The sequence below is a fragment of the Rhinatrema bivittatum genome, chromosome 15 (genome assembly GCF_901001135.1).
Source record: "Rhinatrema bivittatum chromosome 15, aRhiBiv1.1, whole genome shotgun sequence".
In the NCBI taxonomy this organism is placed as follows: Eukaryota; Metazoa; Chordata; class Amphibia; order Gymnophiona; family Rhinatrematidae; genus Rhinatrema; species Rhinatrema bivittatum.
This window is the reverse complement of record NC_042629.1, coordinates 74,778,388-74,794,570: the sequence shown is the minus strand read 5'-3', so window position 1 is coordinate 74,794,570 and position 16,183 is coordinate 74,778,388. Positions and strand designations below refer to the sequence as shown.

Here is a 16,183-nt window from a genome sequence, read left to right as displayed (position 1 = left end):
TATTTTCTGGATCGCACGCACAGAATACTGGCCTGTGTGCGTGCCAGGAGAGCAGGTGCTCACCCGCTCTCCCACATTTCTTTCTGTATCGGCCTGTCAGTGCAGTAAAATCTATTGACAATCCAATGGCATCTATTGAGGCAATTTTCATAAACCTACTTATACATGTAAAACCCAGTTTTAAGTGTGTAAATGTTTTTGAAAAGTACCCCCCTTTGTGCATAGAAAAAAATCTAGCCCAAACCAGAGCTGAAGGCTACTAGAACATTATGTTTAATCTTTCCTTGCAAGTTCTCCTAACAGTCCAATTTCTTCAACTGAAAGTGCCCTGCTGCAGCCCAAGAAGCTGCCAGTGGCTTCGGTACCCTAGAGAGAACAGAGTGAGTTACTCATGGTGTAGGTGCACAAAGGCACCTGCCTCCAAGAATATTCTCCATGCACAGAGACTGCCAGCTGAAAGTCCACCTAAAACATGCTATTCAGTTCCTGATATTAGCATAATTTTAGCATTTCAGCAGCCTTGGCTATTCCTACAATCTGATCAGTGCAATCTCATTGTGTTGTAATTATTTTTATTTCTTAACCACCACCAAACTAGTCTGGCTTCACAGAAAACCTTTTCAAAGCCCCCTTACAAATAGGAAGAAACATAGAACATGATAGCAGATGAAGACCATACAGCCCTTTCTGTCTGCCCATCCACACTTTCTACTCAGCTTTACAGTTCCTTCCATGCATCCACAATATACATATACACACACATAGATATATTTATAAATGATCTGGAAAGGGTACAACAAGTGAAGTGACAAAATATGAAGATGATATAAAAGTATTCCAAGTTGTTAAATCACAAGCAGGTTGTGAGAAATTGTAGGAGGACCTTGCAAGACTGAGAGACTGGAAGATTGGGCTTCCAAATGGCAGATGAAATTTAATGTGGACAAGTGCAAGGTGATGCATATAGGGAAAAATAACCCACACTGTGGTTACACGATGTTAGGGTTCATATTAGGAATTACCTCCTAGGAAAAGGATCTGGGGATCATCGTGGTCAATATATTGAAATCCTCAGCTCAGTGTGTGGCAGCAGTCCAAAAAGTAAACAAAATAATAGGAATTATTAGGAAAGGAATGGTGAATAAAACAGAGAATATCATAATACCTCTGTGAAGTACCATGTATAATTCTGGAAACCACATCTCAAAAAAGATATAGCAGAACTAGAAAAGGTACAGAGAAGGGTGACCAAAATGATAAAGGGCTCCCCTATGAGGAAAGGCTGAAGAGGTTGGGGCTGTTCAGCTTGGAGAAGAGATGGCTGAGGGGGGATATGATAGAGGTGTTTAAAATCATGAGTATACTGGAATGGGTAATGCAAATTGGTTGTTTACATTTCAAAAAATAAAAATAAAAAAACTAGAGGACACTCCATGAAGTTACTAAGTAGCACATTTAAAACAAAATGGAGAAAATATTTTTTCAATCGATACACAATTAAGCTTTCGTATTCATTACCAGAAGATGTGGTAAAGACAGTTAGTGTAACTGGTTTAAAAAAAGGTTTGGACAAATTCTTGGAGAAAAAGTTCATAAATCATTATTAACCAGGTAGACTTGGGGAAAACCACTGTTTATCCTTGAGTGTTAGCAGCATGGGATCTCTCTACTATTTGGGATCCTGTCAGGTCCACTTTGACAACAGGATCCTGGACTTGATGGACCTTTGGTCTCAGTATGGCAACTCTTATCTGCATATAAGCCACAGAAGTGCAAGCTTCTTTTACACACATACACTTCCCACCACAGAACAGGTACAGCAGAGCAGCAGCAATAGAAGCTACACATACACACACAAACACACACACGCTCTCTCTCACAGTGCCCCACCAGGTACAGTACGAGCAGCAGCAGTGCAAGCTACACATATACCATAAAACAGGTACAGCACAAATGGCAGCAGTGCAAGCTACCACACATCGTAGAACAAGTACAGCACAAGCAGCAGTGCAAGCTACACCCACGCACTTTAGAACAAATACAGTTCAAGCAGCAGCAGTACAAGCTACACACACTCACCATAGTGCTCCATCAGGAACAGCACAAGCAGCAGTACAAGCTGCACACATAGACACACTGCACCACCAGGCACAGCACAAGCAGCAGCAGTGCAAACTATACACACACAGTGCGCCACCAGATACAGCACAAGCAGCATACAAACACACACTTCCCCCCACTAGGTACAGCACGAGCAGCAGCACTGTAAACTTCTTTCACACCACCTCCCAAACTCCACAGTCTTAACTAGAGGTAAAAGGGGAATTCAGTTACTGCATTTATCTTCATTTCTGTGCAATGGCCTAGATCTTTTTTTCAGTTTGGTTCAATGTTTTATGGATGTTTTACTGTGTCTGTGTTTGTTTTATTGTACTGGTACTTGTTTTGACATTTTATTTTGTATGTGATCCGCCTAGCACAGCAGGTCTGTTATAGGTAGAATATAAGTATTTTTAATGTACAAATAAATAGAAGGCTTATGAGATCATACTGAATGTGTGTGGGGATGAAGTTGGCTCTCCCCTTTTATCTTTGGACTGGATAGATTTAGTTGCACCAGATTTGGTTTGAAGTTAAGTACCTGGGGAGGGACATCAAACTATTCACATTTTGAAAGTTGATGAATGCACTGCAGGGATGTAAGAGGAGGGAAAGTTCTCATGCATGTGAGTAGGAAATGCATGAAACTTGAAGTGATGCTATCTAGAATGTGAGGCCTTCTGCTTCTAGTGGAGTAACTCAATCACATCTATGACTTCTGTGTTGATTCTTATTTTTGTTTAATTCATAGGGAAGGGGGGGATGTAATGTGGAGGCTGCAATAAAATAGAAAAAGTAGTAATTTTTCATGGAGCAAGAAATTCAGGATAAGGGGTCAGGATATGAAGTTAGAAGGAAGGAAACATGAAAGCATGACAGATGCCTGGAGTGGCCTATCAGCAGGAGTGGTGGAAACCAATACTGTGGCATGCTTGGAATAGATATAAAGTGATGTGTTAAGGAACAAGGGATAAAAGACATGGGGTTTGAGGGCCTGGGTGTTGGTTTAAGTGTGGGAGATTAGATGCTCGTCGTCCCAGAATGATAAAGGACCAAGACGAAAGACAATAAAGCTAACCGACTTGGAAGGGAGCGATAGCCTGCAGGTGGTAAAATTTGTATGGCTGACAGATGGGAGATAGCCTTAGATAGAACAACATAGATGGGAACATTTGGGTAGACTGGGTCCTTATCTGCAGCCGCTTCTACATTACTGTGTTAGTCCTACAGGAAGAGTGTGTGTATGTTGGAGCCAAAAATATTTGGAGGTCCATATTTAAAACCATTTAGACAGATAACATGATAGTTATCTGTATAAATGGCTTACCCGGCTAGAATTTAGCTGGATAAGACAGGGACATTCCTGAGGCGGGCAGGCGGCGTTCTAGATAGGAGCGGAGTTAGCCGCATAAGTTAAGCAGCTAACGCCAATATTCAGAGTTAGCCAGTTACCTTCTGTGGCTAACTCTGGCCAGGCCATAGGACAGTTCTAAATGATAAGATTGCTGGATATATTCAGTGGTGCAACCTGCTAGTTAGCAGCTTATGTATAACCGGCTAACTAGTACAGCCACACAGCAGCTGAATATGGACCCCTTCATATTTATTTACATCCAGAAAAGGTCTGTTAATGTCAGTGATACTTGATCAGTAACATAATATCTTAAAGTATAGAAAACCAAAAGCTAATGATATGGAATTTTTCTATGGTTTTTATTTAGCTTGTATTTGTACAACTGTTATGTACTTTATAGTAAAAATTAAAATATACATTAAAAAGAAAAAATGATTAATTAGCTGTATTGATTCCTGTTTTGGTCTGCTTCCTTGCTCTCCTTCCTTTCTGTCATAATATGTATTCCCTATCATAGTAAACTTAGTAAATAGCAGAAAAAGTCCCAAGTGGTCCGTCCAATCTGCTCAACAAGCTTTATTTATTTATTCTTTTCATTTATTTTTTATTCTGTCAAAGGTAGTAGCTACCGCTCCGTGCAGATTACCCCCATATTTCTGTTAAGGGTAGTAACTGCCGCTCCGTGCAGGTTACCCCCATGTTTCTGTTAAGGGCAGTAACTGCCGCTCCATGCAGGTTACCCCCATGTTTCTGTTAAGGGCAGTAACTGCCGCTCCGTGCAGGTTACCCCCATGTTTCTGTTAAGGGTAGTAACTGCCTCTCCGTGCAGGTTACCCCCATGTTTCTGTTAAGGGTAGTAACTGCCGCTCCGTGCAGGTTACCCCCATGTTTCTGTTAAGGGCAGTAACTGCTGCTCCGTGCAGGTTACCCCCATGTTTCTGTTAAGGGCAGTAATTGCTGCTCCGTGCAGGTTACCCCCATGTTTCTGTTAAGGGTAGTAACTGCCGCTCCGTGCAGGTTACCCCCATGGTTCTGTTAAGGGTAGTAACTGCCGCTCCGTGCAGGTTACCCCCATGGTTCTGTTAAGGGCAGTAACTGCTGCTCCATGCAGGTTACCCCCATGTTTCTGTTAAGGGTAGTATCTGCTGCTCCGTGCAGGTTACCCCCATCTTTCTGTTAAGGGTAGTAACTGCTGCTCCATGCAGGTTACCCCCATGGTTCTGTTAAGGGTAGTAACTGCCGCTCCGTGCAGGTTACCCCCATGTTTCTGTTAAGGGTAGTAACTGCTGCTCCGTGCAGGTTACCCCCATGGTTCTGTTAAGGGCAGTAACTGCCGCTCCGTGCAGGTTACCCCCATGGTTCTGTTAAGGGCAGTAACTGCTGCTCCATGCAGGTTACCCCCATGTTTCTGTTAAGGGCAGTAACTGCTGCTCCGTGCAGGTTACCCCCATCTTTCTGTTAAGGGCAGTAACTGCCACTCCGTGCAGGTTACCCCCATGTTTCTGTTAAGGGTAGTAACTGCTGCTCCGTGCAGGTTACCCCCATGGTTCTGTTAAGGGTAGTAACTGCCGCTCCGTGCAGGTTACCCCCATGGTTCTGTTAAGGGCAGTAACTGCTGCTCCGTGCAGGTTACCCCCATGTTTCTGTTAAGGGCAGTAACTGCCGCTCCGTGCAGGTTACCCCCATCTTTCTGTTAAGGGCAGTAACTGCCACTCCGTGCAGGTTACCCCCATGTTTCTGTTAAGGGTAGTAACTGCCGCTCCGTGCAGGTTACCCCCATGTTTCTGTTAAGGGCAGTAACTGCTGCTCCATGCAGGTTACCCCCATGTTTCTGTTAAGGGTAGAAACTGCTGCTCCATGCAGGTTACCCCCATGTTTCTGTTAAGGGTAGTAACTGCTGCTCCATGCAGGTTACCCCCATGTTTCTGTTAAGGGTAGTAACTGCCGCTCCATGCAGGTTACCCCCGTGCCTTCTGTTAAGGGTAGTAACTGCCACTCCGTGCAGGTTACCCCCATGTTTCTGTTAAGGGTAGTAACTGCTGCTCCATGCAGGTTACCCCCATGTTTCTGTTAAGGGCAGTAACTGCTGCTCCATGCAGGTTACCCCCATGTTTCTGTTAAGGGCAGTAACTGCCGCTCCGTGCAGGTTACCCCCATCTTTCTGTTAAGGGCAGTAACTGCCACTCCGTGCAGGTTACCCCCATCTTTCTGTTAAGGGTAGTAACTGCCGCTCCGTGCAGGTTACCCCCATGTTTCTGTTAAGGGCAGTAACTGCTGCTCCATGCAGGTTACCCCCATGTTTCTGTTAAGGGCAGTAACTGCCGCTCTGTGCAGGTTACCTCCATGTTTCTGTTAAGGGCAGTAACTGCCGCTCCGTGCGGGTTACCCCCATGTTTCTGTTAAGAGTAGTAACTGCTGCTCCGTGCAGGTTACCCCCATCTTTCTGTTAAGGGTAGTAACTGCTGCTCCATGCAGGTTACCCCCATGGTTCTGTTAAGGGTAGTAACTGCCACTCCGTGCAGGTTACCCCCATGTTTCTGTTAAGGGTAGTAACTGCTGCTCCGTGCAGGTTACCCCCATGGTTCTGTTAAGGGCAGTAACTGCTGCTCCATGCAGGTTACCCCCATGTTTCTGTTAAGGGTAGTAACTGCTGCTCCGTGCAGGTTACCCCCATCTTTCTGTTAAGGGTAGTAACTGCTGCTCCGTGCAGGTTACCCCCATGGTTCTGTTAAGGGTAGTAACTGCCACTCCGTGCAGGTTACCCCCATGTTTCTGTTAAGGGTAGTAACTGCTGCTCCGTGCAGGTTACCCCCATGGTTCTGTTAAGGGCAGTAACTGCTGCTCCATGCAGGTTACCCCCATGTTTCTGTTAAGGGCAGTAACTGCCGCTCCGTGCAGGTTACCCCCATCTTTCTGTTAAGGGCAGTAACTGCCGCTCCGTGCAGGTTACCCCCATGTTTCTGTTAAGGGTAGTAACTGCTGCTCCGTGCAGGTTACCCCTATGGTTCTGTTAAGGGTAGTAACTGCCGCTCCGTGCAGGTTACCCCCATGGTTCTGTTAAGGGCAGTAACTGCCGCTCCGTGCAGGTTACCCCCATGTTTCTGTTAAGGGCAGTAACTGCCGCTCCGTGCAGGTTACCCCCATCTTTCTGTTAAGGGCAGTAACTGCCACTCCGTGCAGGTTACCCCCATGTTTCTGTTAAGGGTAGTAACTGCCGCTCCGTGCAGGTTACCCCCATGTTTCTGTTAAGGGCAGTAACTGCTGCTCCATGCAGGTTACCCCCATGTTTCTGTTAAGGGTAGTAACTGCTGCTCCATGCAGGTTACCCCCATGTTTCTGTTAAGGGTAGTAACTGCTGCTCCATGCAGGTTACCCCCATGTTTCTGTTAAGGGTAGTAACTGCCGCTCCATGCAGGTTACCCCCGTGCCTTCTGTTAAGGGTAGTAACTGCCGCTCCGTGCAGGTTACCCCCATGTTTCTGTTAAGGGTAGTAACTGCTGCTCCATGCAGGTTACCCCCATGTTTCTGTTAAGGGCAGTAACTGCTGCTCCGTGCAGGTTACCCCCATGTTTCTGTTAAGGGCAGTAACTGCTGCTCCATGCAGGTTACCCAGGGCCGGCGGAAGCACTAGGCGAACTAGGCGATCGCCTAGGGCGCTGAGCATTAGGGGGCGCCGAGCCGCTGACGGCCAATGGCCGCCGGTGGACGTCATCCCAATGGCAGATACACACAGCAAGAAGATCGCAGGGCCGCGGTACAGTCGCGTCTAAACATGCTGGTGCTCCTCCTCCTTCCTGCCCGCGCGGCCCCGGAAGAAAAATGTTGCCGGAGCCGCGCGGGCAGGAAGGAGGAGAAGCAAGGAGGAGGAGTATCAGCCAATGCAGGAACTTCTCCTCCTTCCTGCCCGCGCGGCCCCGAAAGAAAAATGTTGCCGGAGCCGCGCGGGCAGGAAGGAGGAGGAGGAGCATCAGCCAATGCAGGAACTTCTCCTCCTTCCTGCCCGCGCGGCCCCGGAAGAAAAATGTTGCCGGAGCCGCGCGGGCAGGAAGGAGGAGAAGCAAGGAGGAGGAGTATCAGCCAATGCAGGAACTTCTCCTCCTTCCTGCCCGCGCGGCCCCGAAAGAAAAATGTTGCCGGAGCCGCGCGGGCAGGAAGGAGGAGGAGGAGCATCAGCCAATGCAGGAACTTCTCCTCCTTCCTGCCCGCGCGGCCCCGGAAGAAAAATGTTGCCGGAGCCGCGCGGGCAGGAAAGAGGAGGAGCATCAGCCGCGTGCCGGAAGGAGGAGGAGCATCTACAACGTTCAGAAGAGGATCAGCGCGGCTCGAGAAGACCGGGGCCGCTGCAGAGCCCATCCTGCAGTGGCCCGTGAAGAGGAGGCCCAGAGGTGAGAGAGAGAGACTGAGGGTTTGTACAGTGTGTATGTGTGCGTGTATGAGATGAGTTGAGAGACTGTGTGTGTGTGTGGGAGTGAAGACCTGAATGTTTGCAGAGACAGCATGGGAGAGCCTTTGTGTGTGTGAGAGACAGCATGTGCTAGTGAGAGCCTGTGCTTGAGCAAGACAGCATGTGGGAGTGAGAGAGAGCCTGTGTGTGTGTGTGTGTGTGTGTGTGTGTGTGTGTGTGTGTGTGTGAGTGAGTCAGCATGTGACAGTGAGAGCCCGTGTGTAGGAATGATTGTATGAGAGAGAGCATGTGACAGTGAGAGCCTGTGCTTGAGCAGGACAGCATGTGGGAGTGAGAGAGAGCCTGTGTGTGTGAGTCAGCATGTGACAGTGAGAGCCTGTGTGTAGAATGATTGTATGAGAGAGAGCATGTGACAGTGAGAACCTGTGCTTGAGCAAGACAGCATGTGGGAGTGAGAGTTAGACAGCATGTGCAAGAGAGAGACTGTGTATAAATGATTGTATGAGGGACAGCATGTGAGAATGAGTGCCTGTGTATGTGAGAGAGAGAGAAAGCATGTGAGAATGAGAACCTGACCGTGTGTTTGAGGGAAGCAGACAGATGGAGAGAAAATAAATATGTTATAAAAGGAATTGGCAAAAAAATAAGAAAGGGAAGGTGGAAAAAAAAAAGCCTGTGACCAACCGATTAGAAAACTAAGATCAGACAGCAAATGTAAAAAGAAATAAATTACTTTTTACTGATTGGAACATGTAATCTTTGGGAATGTGCAAGAGTAGCACTTTCTCTATGCGGATCTCACAATGTACGAGATCAGCATAGAGGAACTGGAAGCCCATGGGGCCTGCACAGAGGAGGCAGCAGAATGGGCTTCAGTGCCAATAGCAGCAATCAGCACCTCCGCAATAGCCATACAGCGGCAGTGACAGTGGCAGCAGAAGAATGAGAGAGGCTCTGAGGTTGCTGGCAAAAGAAAGAGAGGGGGTCTCTGCCTTTAGTGTGTGCATGTGTATGAATGGGAGTCTGCCTGGGGGTGTATGTGTGTGAATGCATGGGTGCCTGCCTGAGGGTGTGTCTGTGAATGAGAATGTATGGGTGTCTTCCTGGGGTTTGTATGTGTGAGAATAGGTGCCTGCCTGTTTGTGGTGTATGGGTGTGTGTGAGAATAAATTGGTGCCTGCCTGGGGGTCTGTGTGTGTGAGAATGAATGTGTGCATGCCTGGGGGATGGGGAGGGAGTGGTGTGAAAATGAATGGGAGCCTGCCTGGGGTTCAGTGTGAGAATGACTAGGAGCTTGCCTGTGTGTGTGTGTGTGTGTGTGAGAACGAGTGGGAGCTTGCCTGGGAGTGTGTGTTTGTGTGTATGTGAGGGAGCCAGTGAGAGTGAGAGCATGAGTGTGTATGAGAAAATCCAGGGGAGTAAGAGTTTGTGTGGGGGTGTGTGTGGAGGGGGAGAGAGTGCCTTAGAGCCTGAGTGTGTCAGTGTCTGTGAGAGCGAGAGGTTATGGTTGGGTATAAGAGCATGAATGTGTATGTATGTGACAGTGTATGTGTGAGAGAGAATGGACATGTGAGTATGTGTGAGAGAGAGAGGATAACCTCCTAATCCTCGACAATATCAGGGTGACTGGAAATCAAGAGCTCCCATGTATGGACAGCAGGGGCTTTTTAAAATCCTTATTAATTTTAATTATTGTGTGTTATTTGATATATGTACTGTTTTGAAATATTTTATTGGTGTTTGGGAAATTGTAAAAAATGTATATGATTTTAATTAATAGAAATTCTATTTATCAGTAGTTTTAAAATATTTTATTAGTATGGTTTTACTATTATAACTGATGCTTTGTTTCTTGATTTTATTTGTTTTATGAGGAATGGTGGTTCTGTTTTTCCATTATTAATACACAGAGTCTGGCTTCTTGGGGTTTCCATTCCAGTTTTTGTCTAATTTGTGCTCCTTTATTTTGTATTCTGTATTTGGTGAGGGTCTGTCTCTGCTCTGTGTGTGTGACCACGATGAGAGATTCTGCTAGCATGTAGTGTCTGTATAGGGATCTATAGCAATCGGGTTTGTTTTGTTTCCTCAGTAGGTGGTGTATTGTTATCCCAGGACCCAGTGTAATATTTACCCTTGCTTTTTCACAGGTTTATTATTGTTTGAATCCTTGGTGTTATTACTGTTATGTTATGATGGGATTGCAGTATAGATTTTGAGTGTCTCTTTTGCAGTGCTTTATGTTAGTTCACAATGTGTCTGGCAGTGGAAGGTGTTTGTGCTGCTGTTACTGTGAGGTGACACCAGAATTTGAAAATATCTTTTAGTATGATGAGCTGTAAGGGAAACATCCAAGCTCCATTGTTTGGGGGAATTTCAGTGGATGCACAGAGTTACAGAACTGGAAGTGCAGGATTTATATTGATATTCTGTCCCTTCCTATATATTCCAGACTTCATTCTCATAATCATATAGAATTAGTTGAATGAGGCTATCAAATAATTTTATAGTAGTTTTACTAGAAGTGTGAAACTGGCCAGCTTTTTAAAATAATGCAGAGGACCCTTTGGACTTTTTTAACAACACTTTTTTTATAACCAATTTTAAAGCAGGATCCATGCTATAGAGGTGGGTGTGATGAAGAAATGTCATTTTAGCTCCCCCCCCACCCAAAACAAATTCTTCTGTCTAGAGATGCCACTGATTTTCTGTGGCGCACAAATGCATTGGCCCCTGGGCGCTGGAGACCCTTGGTGCGCCACTGGGTGCGAGCCATATGGGGCCGCAAGTGGTGGCAAAGAGGAGTGGAGATTTGGCGGGCCGCAAGCAGTGCCCAATCTGCTCGCGACCCAGAAAACCCCAGTCAGCGGGCGTGATTGAGAATGAGGTAGGAGTCGGGGCCGAGACCGGGGGGGGGGGGGGGGCGCAAGGAAGAAGGCTCGCCTAGGGCGCCAAATCCCCTTGCACCGGCCCTGAGGTTACCCCCATGTTTCTGTTAAGGGTAGTAACTGCTGCTCCGTGCAGGTTACCCCCATCTTTCTGTTAAGGGTAGTAACTGCTGCTCCGTGCAGGTTACCCCCATGGTTCTGTTAAGGGTAGTAACTGCCACTCCGTGCAGGTTACCCCCATGTTTCTGTTAAGGGTAGTAACTGCCGCTCTGTGCAGGTTATCCCCCATGTTTCTGTTAAGGGCAGTAACTGCTGCTCCATGCAGGTTACCCCCATGTTTCTGTTAAGGGCAGTAACTGCCGCTCCATGCAGGTTACCCCCATGTTTCTGTTAAGAGCAGTAACTGCTGCTCCGTGCAGGTTACCCCTTATCTTTACTGCCATGCTTTAGCCACTAGGGATCCCTTGTGATTATCCCAAGCTCTTTTGAATACCATTACAGTTCTCCTCTTCACCTCCTCGTCCAGGAGGGCATTCCATGCATCTAGCACCCCGACGTTATTCCTGATTCTGCCCCCTTGCAGCTTCTTATTATGACCCCTAGTTCTACAGCTTTCCTTCCATTGGAAAAGGCTCAGTTCCCATGCATCACTTATACCCTTCAGGTATTTGAAAGTCTGTATTGTATTCCCCTGGCCCTTCAGTCTCATCAGTCTTCTGGAATAAAATGAGCACCCATCTTACTGTGTCTTTTTTTAAACTTCCTGCTATGCTCCTAGTTTGCATGTTTTCTCCATTTGCTTTGGTGGAGCCTTTGAACCCCAGCGCCTCAGTGATGAAAGGAAGGACTGAGCCATGTGAAGTTCTGTGCTGAACTGTGCACAGAGCGCTGCTCTCATTCATGTCCAGGGCAGATGTGCTAAATGCGCGGCTTTCAGCAGTTCTTCAGGGTGCAAAACAGGGGCCACTTTACCAACGGGTTTCAGTGGGAGACCTGCCTGGTAAAGAGGTCAGCGTGATAACCCCCCCGCCCCCAGTCCCCTGTAAAGCCACCCAAATTCCCTGTCTCCTGACTCAGTGCCAACTCTTGCTCTGATCTCATTCTCCCAGGAGCTGAGGTAAGGCTGCTCCAGAGATGGGGCGAAGGGACACTTTTCTATTATTCGTCTTAGGGAAGCCAAACAGAAAAGCCAGGGGAGAGCAGAGGAAACCTGCAAGCGTTTACCCGTAACATAAAGGAGAGCAGGAAAGCCCTGGAAGCCGCTTTCACCAACTCCCCTCCCCGAGTCAGGTCGCCCAAAAGGGCCACCTCCAGGTTTTGATTGGGTAGGAAAGGAAGTAGTGGCCGCCTGGCCTCCTGCGATCCGAAGGGCACCGGAGCTGGGGCTCGGATCAGCAGAGAAGTGGGGGAGGGACCCGATTCAGCGCCTGACTCCTTAAAGGACAAAACCGCTATGCAGCCCTACCCGGTCTCAGGAGGGAGGGCTGGCACCCAAATCCCAGCTGGGGAGGCCCCCCCCTCCCCCCCCCAGAACAGAAAAAAGCGGAACTTACCTCCCACAGTTGCAGTGGCAAACGCGGTCCTCCCCTCTCAGATGCGGTAAGATGTAATTGTGGAAGCGGTCCAGGAGCGCGTTCATGTCCATCAAGCAAGCTATTGCCTGTAAGAGCCCATAACCAAGGCATCTGGTCAGCTCTAGATGATGGAATAAAACATTGACTCTAGTTTGTCAGTGTTTTAGGTGGGAATGGTGCACATGCAGGCATGCAGCACAGCACAAGCATTCATGGGCAAGCAGGCAGAGAGCCCTTACCAGAACAACAGACGCCCCGAGTACCATAAAGATCATGGTGTTTGCGCTCATGGGCATCAATTCGCAACCCGCACCGCTCCTCGCCTCTTCCCTCCCTCCCTCCCCAAAGACAAAAAAAAAAAAAAAAATCCAGGCGCTGCCCCCTTGCTGCTTTCTGCCTCTGCTCGCTGCAAAGGTCACCAGTGGTCACCCCCGTCCCTCCCCCCTCCCCCCCAAACTGCAATCCTCCAGGCTGGGGAGAGGATCACCGGGCGCCCTGGCTGCAGCTTCTCATCTCCTGGAGAATCCGGTGCCCGATTTTGTGATTTGCCTTGTCCTGGGAATGGCCGGCTCGCTACCCCCACCCCCCCTCCTCCAGGATCAGAGTGACAGGTAGAAAAGCCTTCTTCTTTTTGATTTTCAGCCGGAGAGGTGCGCCACATTGCCAGCGGCCCCCCCACCCCCCTCCCCTCCCCTCCCCCCCTCTGGTATTTTGCTTTCCCAAACAGCCTTTTCTTTTTTTTTTGCTGCAGCAGCTGGGAAATTGATGCACAAGCCGGGGCGATGCTGATAAATAATTCAGCGATCCAGGGGCAGGCTGGAAAGTAGCGGGGAGAGAAGCAGCCGCTGAAGATGTTTCGCAGGGAAAGAGGCAGAGGGGGAGGGAGGAGGTGCGGGCACTGCCTGACCATTAAGGCTTTCGCTTCCGATCGCGTCACGAGTTGGGATCGTTAACCATCACTTCCTAAAACCTGCCCCAGCCACCAGCAAAAATAAATAAATATAGAGAGAGAGAGAGAGAGAGAGAGAGAGTGGATGTAGTCGTGAAAATGCATTAGAAAACGTTCCCCGATAAGAAGAAGCCGCACGCCCTCTCTTTTTTTTTTTGGTAACATTGCAGCTGGCATTGACATTCCGCGCACAATCCATGGGTAAATGTGCAAATCCCGGGAGATCAGGCCCTCTCCGAGGTGAGCCTCCTCCAGCCCCAGGGTCACATTGCCTTCCTTGAGCCGCTGCGGAACTGGGCCGGATCGGGAGGTGCTGGCCACGTCCCCCTCCCCACTTCCCAGTCTAGAAAAGGGACGCAAAGTCCAGGCTGCTTCCGGACCCGTAGTCCTGCAGAAAAGCTTCCACTTCCCCATGTCTGAAGCCCTGCTGTAGGATTTGTTGTGCCTATTCTGGCTCTCACAATTGAAGTGTATGCGTCTATTTTATGGAAACAGCGGTGAACAATTAAAGACACTGTACTGCTTTAATTCAGAAGGCGTGCTTTCCCTGCGCGGGCAGCGAGTGAAATCCGTGGGAAAGGGACAGGACCGCTTCCCGAGCCCGTCCTGCATTGACTTGCCGTGGGACAGGAGAGGTGAGACTTTGCCTCTAACGCCTGCCCTCTGCTGGTAGCGCATGCATCAGGCATGGCACCCATTGCCATGCATGCCCTAGATATATCTCTAGCTTATGTTATGATCCAGGCAATAGGGGGAACCTCATTGGCGTAGCAGACAAATCACTTTAGTTCCCTGTGCTTGTTTCCCGACAAGAATATTGCTCCTTTTGTCCCCATTGAAAACATGTCTGCAGGCCAGAACTTGGCAGAACATGGGTCCAAGCCCTCACTCACCTCAGCAGTCACTGAGCCTTAGGTTTCTTGTCCCAACACATTTTAAAACATTTTGTCATCCTCTTTGCTACAGCCCTGCCTATGGCTGCCCAGTTAGTGTTCTCTCATCATTTTCACCCTAGTGGACTGCAACTTATCTCCTGAGCTTAAATCAAATTCAGACCACAATTTTGTGTTCCTGGCAATATGACTGAACTTCATCAGGAAGGCCACTTTATTAAACAAAATGAAAATACAAAGAAGTCCAGAACCTTCTCAAATCGCAATACTGGTACAATTCAACTGATTAAAATGTGGCAGCTGCCTGGAGCACCAATGCCGTAGGGGAGAGGGAGAGAACCTGCCTACACTGTGGTCAGAGCATACTGGGCACAGGGCTGTAGCAGAAAGACACTCAGATAAAACAGATATAATCAAGAGAAATATATCAGTCACTCTTTCTACAGGCAGCCATGTGCAAATACTGGCTGCTACAGACCTCCACTTACATCCCATGGATGAAATATTCTTTGAGCCTGTGGTAACTAGCATGATAAATCAGCAGCCCCTTAGTGGGAGGTAGAAGCAGTGGTCAGATTGGAGTACAGCTCAGGCCCAAGATGTTGCATCAGAAGGATGACTCAGTCACTAAAGGAACCATCCTAGTGACTGAACTGAGCTAGGAGGCAGCAGCAGTTGGGAAGTTATAGGCTGGTTAGTTTGACCTCTGTGATAAGCAAATTAATAGAATCGCTGCTAAACAGAGGATAGTGCAGTTTCTGGAATCCAATGGATTGCAAGAGCAGAGGTAGCAAGGTTAATTAGAGGTAAATCTTGTCAGATCTGATCAGTTTTTCTGATTGACCAGAGAGTTGGATGTAGTGTACTTGGATTTCAGTAAGGCCTTTGACACGATTCCACACAAGCGACTTATAAATTGCGTGCTCTTGGTATGGAACCCAGAGTGTCTGACTGGGATAGAAACTGGCTGAGTGGTAAATTGAGTTTTCTCAGGGGGCATAACTAGTGCTGTGCATACGGGACTCGTCCTTTTCAACATTTTCATGAGTAACATAGTTGAATGATTGTTGGAAAATGTTTGTGTTTTAGTAGATACCAAAATCTCCAACAGAGTAGACAGCCAGGAAGGTATTGAAAACATAAAGGGATTTGGTGAAGCTCAAGGAACTGTCTAGAGACTGACAGCTAAAATGTAATGCTAAAAAATGCAAAATTCCAAGGGAGTGATGATGGTATTGAAGGTAAAATTCTTCTGAGCACAAAGGAAGAGCAGGATCTGGGGATGATTGGCCACCTTAAGATTAGATACAAACAGGTGGATAAAGTGATAGCAAAAGCCAGAAAGCTGCTTGGCTGCATAGAGAGAGGACTGGTCAGCAGAGAAAGGGAGGAGATATTGCCCCTGTACAGGTCCCTGGTGAGACCTCACTGGGATTACTGAGTACAATTCTGGAGACCCCCACCTTCAAAAGGATAGAAACAGGATGGAGTCGTCCAGAGGGGGAGGCTGCTAAACTGGGCAGTGGTCTTCAGTCTAAAGCATATGGGGAGAGACTTAAAGATCTAAACATGTATACCTGAAATGCAAGATATGATAGACATTTAAATGTGTCAAAAGTTTCCATGGAAAGGAGGCTCTAGAATGAGGGTAAAAGGGAATAGACCGAGTAGTAATTTTAGGAAATATTTCTTTAGAGTAGATGCATGGAATGGCCTCCCAGTTGGAGGTGGTGATGAGAAAAACTGAATCTGAATTCAAGAAAGCCTGGGATAAATCCAGGGGATCTCTGAGGGGGTGATGGGAATTGTAAGGGCTAGATAAATTGGACAGATGAGCAGATTAAATGGAGCATATGGTCTTATTCTGCCATTATGCTTCTCTGTGAATCCGCAGCTTGTTGCAAGGGTAGGCTTAAGGTATCCTATCACCAGCTGAGGAAGGTTCTGACTGAGCTAGAAGCCCAGCAGAGGTATTTCAAGAAGGCAAAGGTAAGTGGGATGGGGAGAAGAGATGAGAGAGGCT

At 47.7% G+C, this 16,183-nt stretch overlaps 1 protein-coding gene across 1 annotated transcript in view; it reads right to left on the bottom strand.

Moving 5' to 3' along the window:
• TMEM240 (transmembrane protein 240) overlaps positions 1-12,614 on the bottom strand; it is a 41,876-nt gene extending 29,262 nt beyond the window's left edge. Inside the window, exons 1-2 of the mRNA XM_029578929.1 lie at positions 12,558-12,614; positions 12,298-12,404 (exon numbers count right to left, since the gene is read on the bottom strand). Coding sequence (XP_029434789.1) covers positions 12,298-12,404; positions 12,558-12,614 — 164 coding nt within the window. The remainder of the gene's footprint in view (positions 1-12,297; positions 12,405-12,557) is intronic.
• Between the last annotated feature and the right edge of the window lie 3,569 nt (positions 12,615-16,183).